The sequence below is a fragment of the Sapajus apella genome, unplaced genomic scaffold, assembly GCF_009761245.1.
Source record: "Sapajus apella isolate SASKATOON/1434 unplaced genomic scaffold, GSC_monkey_1.0 scaffold51, whole genome shotgun sequence".
Lineage (NCBI taxonomy): Eukaryota > Metazoa > Chordata > Mammalia > Primates > Cebidae > Sapajus > Sapajus apella.
Genome location: NW_022436991.1, coordinates 6,211,625 through 6,220,390, shown reverse-complemented (window position 1 = coordinate 6,220,390; position 8,766 = coordinate 6,211,625). Strand labels below are relative to the sequence as shown.

The 8,766-nt window shown below is 45.8% G+C and overlaps 1 protein-coding gene across 1 annotated transcript in view; it reads right to left on the bottom strand.

The window, feature by feature from the left end:
* The window catches only part of LOC116526494 (transmembrane channel-like protein 7), a 37,280-nt gene that overhangs the window by 14,807 nt on the left and 13,707 nt on the right, over positions 1–8,766 (bottom strand). The window contains exons 5-8 of the mRNA XM_032242812.1: positions 7,642–7,815; positions 5,327–5,484; positions 673–790; positions 240–337 (exon numbers count right to left, since the gene is read on the bottom strand). Coding sequence (XP_032098703.1) covers positions 240–337; positions 673–790; positions 5,327–5,484; positions 7,642–7,815 — 548 coding nt within the window. The remainder of the gene's footprint in view (positions 1–239; positions 338–672; positions 791–5,326; positions 5,485–7,641; positions 7,816–8,766) is intronic.

The window sequence follows — 8,766 nt, the reverse complement described above, 5'->3', positions numbered from 1 at the left end:
AGAAAGAAAGATAGAAAGAAAGAAAGAAAGAAAGAAAGAAAGAGAGAGAGAAAGAAAGAAAGAAAGAAAGAAAGAAAGAAAGAGAGAAAGAAAGAAAGAGTTACCAGTTGTCAGATTTCCAGGGCTGTAGAGTCATTTGGCACCTTCTGGAATGCAGCTGCAATGGGATCCTCCAGTTGTGTTTGTGTGTGCGCTTGCGTGTGTGTGTTGGGGGATAAGAACAGCACTCCCACACTTACTTTCTAGGGAAATCCACGAAGAGTGTCACAGCCAAGATGATGATGAAGTCAAAGATCATCAGCTTGTACATTTCCTGCCCAACCTGGGTCTCCCAGCACTGAAACCAAAAAGAGTGAGGGAAACTGAAAGACCCTACCTGAGGCAGAGAAATCCAGGCTTCCAAGACACCATCTAATTCCCTTTCCAACTCCAGATCCTGCGGCTCCAGCTAGGGCATCAGCTGATGCAATGCTGGGCCTCAGAACAGACTGGTTTCCAACCCCTCAGACGTGCCTGGGTTGGACTCCGTGGGACCAGACTCTGTCTCATCACTAGAACTAGAAAGTGGAGCAACTGCAGTTCAAACCCGTGACTTCAACCGCTGTTCTCTTGACCATGACGCGGTACTCCAGAAGGACCCACCCAGCCGAATGCCCCAGCCCCACAGCTCACTGGGTAGAGTTTCTGGTTGTAGCCGCAGAGGTCACATGTGTCATCATCACAGGATGTGATCTTGGAGCCCAGCGTGAACACCAGGACACATATCGTGGCCAGCCGCATAAAGACACACCTTCAGGAAGAGGAGGGGAGAAGATGGGAAGAAGAGGCCCTCAGGGCAGCTGGTCCCTTGGAACTGGGGCTAGGGAATGTAGAAGCTGCCTTTCTTTGCTGCTGTTATTGTTTTGTTTCGTTTTTTGAGATGGAGCCTTTGCTCTGTCGCCCAGGCTGGAGTGCAGTGGCATGATCTCAGCTCTCCCGCCTCAGCCTCCTGAGTAGCTGGGATTACAGCTGTCTGCCACCACACCCAGCTAATTTTTTTTTTTTTTTTTTTTTTTTTTTAGTAGAGATGAGGTTTCATCATGTTGCCCAGGTGGTGTTGAACTCCTGGCCTCAAGCTATCTGCCCGCCTGGACCTCCCAAAGTGCAGGGATTACAGGAGTGAGCCACCATGCGCAGCCCAAAGCTGCCTTCCTTAAAAGCAAACCCCAGCCAGGAATAGTGGCACATGCCTGTAATCCCAGCGCTTTGGGAGGTAGAGACCAGAGGATCACGTGAGCCCAGGAGTTTGAGACCAACCTGAGCAACAAAGTCAGACCGCCACCCCCAGCCATCTCTATAAAAAAATAAAAATAAAAATTAGCCAGGTGTGATGGTGACCCAGCTACACTGGAGGCTGAGTCAGGAGCATCACTTGAGCCCAGGAAGTCAAGGCTACAGTGAGCCAAGATTGCACCACTGTACTTCAGCCTCAGGGACAGAGTGAGACCCTTTCTTTAAAAAAAGAAATAGGGCACAGTGGCTCATGCCTATAATCCCAGCCCTTTGGGAGGCCGAGGCAGCTGGATCACCTGAGGTCAGGAGTTCAAGACCGGCCTGGTCAATATGGTGAAACCATCTCTACTAAAAGTACAAAAATTAGCTGGGTGTGGTGGCACACACCTGTAGTCCCAGCTACTCAGGAGGCTGAGGCAGGAGAATTGCTTGAACCTGGGAGGCAGAGGTTGCAGTGAGCCAAGATCGCACCACTGCACTCCAGCCTTGGCGACAGAACGAAACTCCATCTCAAAAAGAAAAAAGCAAACCCCTAAATGGATACAGAATTTCTGTTGGGGCTGATAAAAAGGTTCTGGAGATGGATGGTGGTGATGGCTGCACCACACTGGGACTGTATGTATTTAATGCAACTGAACTGTACACCTACTATGGTTAAAATGGTAACTTTTATGTTACTACAATCTTTTTTTTTCTTTTTTTTTCGAGACTGAGTCTTGCTCTGTCATCCAGGCTGGGGTACAGTGATGCGATCTTGGCTTACCGCAACTTCTGCTTCCCGGGTTCAAGTGATTCTTCTACCTCAGCCTCCAGAGTAGCTGGGACTATAGGCACCCAGCTAATTTTTGCATTTTTGTAAAGATGGGTTTCACCATGTTGGCCAGGCTGATCTCAATCTCATGACCTGGTGATCTGCCCACCTCGGCCTCCCAAAGTGCTGGGATTACAGGCGTGAGCCACCGCGCCCAGCCAGTTACTACAATTTTTTTAAAAACATCAGAAAGCTGGGACCTCCTAATTCCGTGAGGATGTAGTGACACTATAGGACATGACAAATTCCTAAAACAATCAATTGAATCTTTTCTGTATCAGTGCTGAGGGATGTCTGGTATGCTGAAAAGTGAAAAAAAAGTATGCTGCAGAGATATCACATAAATATGATCCTATTTTTAGAAGAAAACAAAACCTGAGTGTTGGCAGGAACATCACGAACTGTGCGGACAAAAACACACTGGATTCGAGGGAGGTAGGTGGAGATGGTGAGTTTTTGTTTTCATTTGTTTTTTTTAAGATGATTTTCTATTCTTTGGTTTGTAATACAAAAATAAATAGACACACTAAAGAATGAGGGAGGCTGGGCGTGGAGGCGCACACCTGTAATCCCAACACTTTGGGAGGCTCAGGCGGGAGGATTGCTTGAGCCCTGGCATTTGAGAGCACCTTGGGCAACATGAGGAGATCCTGTCTCTACAAAAAATTTAAAAATAAGCTTGGCGTGGTTGCGTGCACCTGTAATCCCAGCTACTCGGGAGGTAGAGGCAGGAGGGTCATTTGAGCTCAGGAGGTTAAGGCTGCAGTGACCTATGATTGTGCCACTGCACTCCAGCCTGGACAGCAGAGCAAGACCCAATCTCAAGAAGAAGCAAAGAGGCCGAGCACGGTGGCTCATGTCTGTAATCCCAGCACTCTGGGAGGCCGAGGCGGGCGGATCACAAGGTCAGGAGTTCAAGACCAGACTGGCCAACATGGTGAAACCCTGTATCTACTAAAAAATACAAAAATTACCTGGGCATGGTGGCTCGTGCCTGTAATCCCAGTTACTTTGAAGGCTGACGTAGGAGAATTGCTTGAACTGGGACCCAGGAGGCGGAGGTTGCAGTGAGCCAAGATGGAGCCACTGCTCTCCAGCCTGGGCTAGAGCAAGACTCCATCTCAAAAAAAAAAAAAAAAAAAGAAAAGAAAAGAATCGGGGGGAAAGCAAACCCACACCCTCTGCTCGCTCTTCATTTCTAACACCACCTTCTGTGCCTCTGCTGGGATGCAACAGGAAGGACAGGGTGCCACTGAAGAGGTTTCCTTAACTAAAAACTGAAACAGAATCTAACAAAAACTCTGAATCTACACAGTCATTTACAGCAACTATGGGCACAGAAAAACAAATTAAACACACCAGGAAGAAACAACGGACAAAATCCAGAATAGGAGCTGTTCTACAGGAAAATAAACCAGTTTCTTCCAGAAATCAAAGGCCTAACAAAAGGGGTGGGGAAATTCTGAAAAGAATAAAAGGGATTTAGGAGACAGAACAACCAAACACAGCTTGTGGCCTTGTTTGGACTTTGCTTTGAACAAATCAGCTGTGAAAAACCATCTGCAACCCCAGTGGGGAGACCGACTCAATTTTATTGTTGTGATCATGGTAAAGCCACCATCACTTAGAGATGTAATGAAGTTGGCTGGGCACAGTGGCTCATGCCTGTAATCCTAACACTTTGGGAGGCTAAGATGGGTGGATCATCTGAGGTCAGGAGTTCGAGACCAGCCTGGCCAACGTGGAAAAACCTCGTCTCTACTAAAAATACATTTTTAAAAATTACCCGGGTGTGGTGGCATGCACCTGTAGTCCCAGCTACTCGGGAGGTGAGGCAGGAGAATCGCTAGAACCCAGGAGGTAGAGGTTGCAGTGAGCCACGATCGCACCACTGCACTCCAGACCGGGTGACAGAGTAAGACTTCGTCTCAAAAACAAAAGGTATAATGAAGTGTTTACAGATTAAATGGCATGTTGCCTGAGGTTTGCTTAAAATAATTTAGCAAAGAAGTGAGGAATGGATGAAACAAGATTAGTAAAATGTTGGAAATGATTGAAATATAAGTGAAGGGCATGTGGGGATCGTTAGACTATTCATTTTATTTGAAAACTTTGAGACTGGGCATGGTGGCTCTTGCCTGTGATCCCAGTACTTGGGAGGTGGAAGTGGGAAAGTCACTTAAGCCCAGGAGTTCAAGACCAGCCTGGGCAACATAACAAACCCTGTCTCTACAAAAAAAAAAAAAAGAAAGAAAGAAAGAAAAAATTTGAATTATGATTGTACCACTGCACTCCAGCCTGAGGACAGAGTGAGATCCCATCTCAAAATAAAATAAAAAGAAAGAAAATTTCCAAAATAAGAATTTTTAAAAATAAGATGCAAATGCAATCTAAGGCATTTGAGAAACAGAAAGAAAATTCTCAAGTCCTGCACAGTCCCACCTGATCCTCTCCACTCATTTGTGTTAACTCCGTGGACTCTGCCTTATACCTGTCATTTCTTTTTCTTCTTTCTTTCCTTCTTTCTTTTTCTTTCTTTCTTTCCCCTTCCTGCCTTCTTCCTTCCTTCCTTTCCTTCCTTCCTTTCCTTCCTTCCTTCTTTGCTTCTTTCCTTCTTTCTTTCTTTCTTATTTCTGACAGTCTTGTTCTGTCACCAGGCAACCTCCACCTCCCAGTTTGAAGCGATTCTCCTGTCTCAGCCTCCTGAGTAGCTGGGACTACAGGCACATACCACCATGTCCGGCTAATAGGTTTCACCATGTTGGCAAAGATGGTCTCGATCTCTTGGCCTCATAATCTGCCTGCCTCAGCCTCCCAAAATGCTGGGATTACAAGTGTGAGCCACCGCACCCAGCCTATACCTGTCATTTCTGACAGCTTCAGAGCAACACCTCCTCTTAAGGTCCCAGCCTATGCCCTGTGCTATTATGTGGACCAAAAATACAATACCAAGGAGTAGGCTGGGTGCAGTAGCTCACGCCTATAATCCCAGCACTTTGGGAGGCCGAGGCGAGTGGATCATAAGGTCAAAAGATCGAGACAATACCAAGGAATAGACTCTTAAAGAGATTTCACCATATCTACAAATTCTGATTTGTTCACAGGGGCTTTTTGAAGGTTGAGGAGGACTCTTGGCTCAGCAGGAAAATGCACCACAATTGATTAGCAATGTCTGCCATGGGCAAGAGAGTGGGCAAGTGGTGACTGGCTTGACATGCCTGCTATCCTCATGTTAGGCATTACCTAAGAATTGTCAGCCGGATCTCAAAGCCTGGGGAATAATCCTCATAGTGGATGATCTTGGCAAAGATAATTGGGGTGATAAAATTGGCCAGCGTGATCACAATAGACGGTAGATACAATATCAAGAGGTTCTCTCCAAAAACCATCTTGTCAATTTCCTAGGAGGATAACAAAACTCATTAGTCAGGAGTACATAAGGAAGTTGCAACACAAAGAGAACAACAAAAAACTCAACTATGCGTGTTTGGCAAACAAAACATATTTGTCATCCAACATGGCTGGTAAACATAAATCACCGCCTTCCTTTTTTTTCAATTTTTTTTTTTTGAGATAGAGTCTTGCTCTGTCGCCCAGGCTAAAGTGCAGGGGCATGATCTCGGCTCACTGCAACCTCCGTCTCCCAGATTCAAGTGATTCTCCTGCCTCAGCCTCCCAAGTAGCTGGGACTACAGGCACCTGCTATCACACCTGGCTAATTTTTGTATTTTTAGTAGAGATGGGGTTTCACCATGTTGGTCATGTCTCAAACTCCTGACCTCAGGTGATCCACCCACCTTGACCTCCCAAAGCGCCAAGATTACAGGCATGAGCCACCGCGCCCAGTTGCCATCTCCTTCTTCAGGTGTTCACAAAGAGGTATCTAGTACTGTGCTGGAAGAAAACCAGGCTCTATTGGATTTATTAAGGGGATGTATAAGAAGACCCATGTATTCCGCATAAATGGGCAATTTAAAGTATATTCAAGGATGTAGAATTGATTGATTTGAAATTAAAGTAGCCATTCGCTGCTTTCACAGTAACAGACTATTTAGCCAATATATAGCTATCCACAATAAAAAGTAAATTTCCTAGCCTCCCTCCTAGCCAGGTACTACCATGTGAGTAAATTCTGGCCAAGGGGATATGAGTGGAAGTTTTTAGCATAACCTCCAGGTCATGCCCTTTAAAGGAAGAAATGTGTTCTCCTTAGCTCCATCTCCTTCTCCTTGGCTGGCCATGGTGGTAAGCTATCTTGCAACATACAGAAAACCATACCCAGCTAGGCATGGTGGCTCATGCCTGTAATCCCAGCACTTTGGGAGGCTGAGGCTGGTGGATCACTTGAAGCCAGGAGTTCTAGACCAGCCTGGCCAACCTGGTGAAACCCTGTCTCTACTAAAAATACAAAAATAAGCCAGGTGTGGTGGCAGGCACCTGATTCCAGCTACTTGGGAGGCTGAGGCAAGAAGATTAAACTTGAACCCAGGAGACGGAGGTTGCAGTGAGCAGAGATCGCACCACTGCACTTCATCCTGGGTGACAGAGCAACATTCTGTCTAAAAAAAAAAAAGAAAAGAAAACTATACCCTAAGGAGCCACAAGATGAATGGAACCTGGGCCCCTGTTGATTGATTTCATGAAGCAGAGCCACTAGACAAACTTGGATTTTTAAAACCACTGCTATTTTAGGTAAACCAAGGCCTTAGTTCATAAGGGATAAAACCCTACTTCAGCCGAGATTTGAATACTGCAAATTCCAGGAGCAGTAAGCATCTCGAACACTATACTGTAGATGCCTTTAAAAATTTCTTTTAAGGCCAGGCACAGTAGGATGCCTAGGTGGGTGGATCTCTTGAGGTCAGGAGGTTGAGACCAGCCTGGCCAATATGGTGAAACCCTGTCTCTACTAAATATACAAAAATTAGCTGGGTGTGGTGGTGCAAGCCTGTAATGCCAGCTACTAGGGAGGCTGAGTCACGAGAATCTCTTAAACCTGGGATGTGGAGGTTGCAGTGAGCTGAGGTTCACACTTCAGACTGAGTGACCGAGTAAGACTGTCTCAACCAAAAAAAAAAAAAAATTGCTTTAAGAGTGGAAACTGATCACCTCTGATTTTCAGTTCTTGATTATATCAGCCAAACTTGTATCTCCATATGTAAAATAGAAATGATGATGATATCTACTGTTTTCTTTTTTTTTTTTTTTTTTTTTTGAGATGGAGTTTCACTCTTGTTACCCAGGCTGGAGTGCAATGGCGCGATCTCGGCTCACCACAACCTCCGCCTCCTGGGTTCAGGCAATTCTCCTGCCTCAGCCTCCTGAGTAGCTGGGATTACAGGCACGCGCCACCATGCCCAGCTAATTTTTTGTATTTTTAGTAGAGACGGGGTTTCACCATGTTGACCAGGATGGTCTCGATCTCTTGACCTTGTGATCCACCCGCCTCGGCCTCCCAAAGTGCTGGGATTACAGGCTTGAGCCACCGCGCCCGGCCTGATATCTACTGTTTTCAATGCACTTAGCATAACGTCCAGCCAGAATACAAGTTAACTTACCTTTTTCATGTGCTCTTGCGAGAAGACAGTTGCTACATATATTGCATAAAAGCATGCCCCTAAAACAGCCAGAACAATACAGTTCAAAAACAGTCTCAAAGAGTAAATGCGTATTGTTTCTTCTGAGGTCCTTTCTGCTATTTTCTGCCGTATTCTTTCTTCTTCCAGATCTGCCTGAAGATAAAAGAAAATTCATTTGTGAGCAGTGGGATGAAGGGATGCTCAGGTATAGAAACTGATTCATCATTCTCCCCCCCCCGTCCATCTTTAAAAGTTCGGCCAGGCATGGTGGCTCACTCTTGTAAGCCCAGCACTGCAGGAGGCCAAGGTAGGAGGATCATGTGAGCCCAGGAGTTCAAACACTGGCAACATAGTGAGAGTCTCAACAAAAAAACAGAAAAATTAGCTGGGCATGGTGATGAGTGCCTGTAGTCCCTGCTACTTGGGAGGCTGAGGAGGAAAGATTACTTGAGCCTGGGATTTTGAGTCAGCAGTGATCTACGATCACGTCACTCTACTCCTGCCTGGGCAACAGAGTGAAATGCTATCTCAGAAAAACAAACAAACGAAAAAGACTTCCTTTAAATATTCATCTCCCCTAAGATACCATCCTAGAGTTCAACTACTTTTTATGTCTACTAAAGGCATAAGTAAAGGTAGAATCTCCTTTTTATTTTATTTTATTTTTGACAGAATCTCACTCTGTTGCTCTGGCTGCAGTGCAGTGGTGAGCTCTTGGCTCACCAAAACCTCCTCCTCTCGGGTTCAAGCAGAGAGCCTCAGCATCCCGCAGCTGGGATTACAGGCATGCCACCATGCCCAGTTAATTTTTGTATTTTTAGTAGAGATGAGGTTTCGCCATGTTGGCCACTGGTCTTGAACTCCTGACCTCAGGTGATCCACCAGCCTCGGCCCCCCAAAGTGCTGGGATTACAGGCATGAGCCACTGTGCCCAACCAAACCTCCTATTTAAGACTGCAATTTGCCGGGCATGGTGGCTCATGCCTGTAATTCAAGCACTTTGGAGGCCAAGGCGGGCGGATCACCTGAGGTCAGGAGTTCAAAACCAGCCTGACCAACATAGTGAAACCCCATATTTAAAAAAAAAAAAAAAAAAAAAAAAAA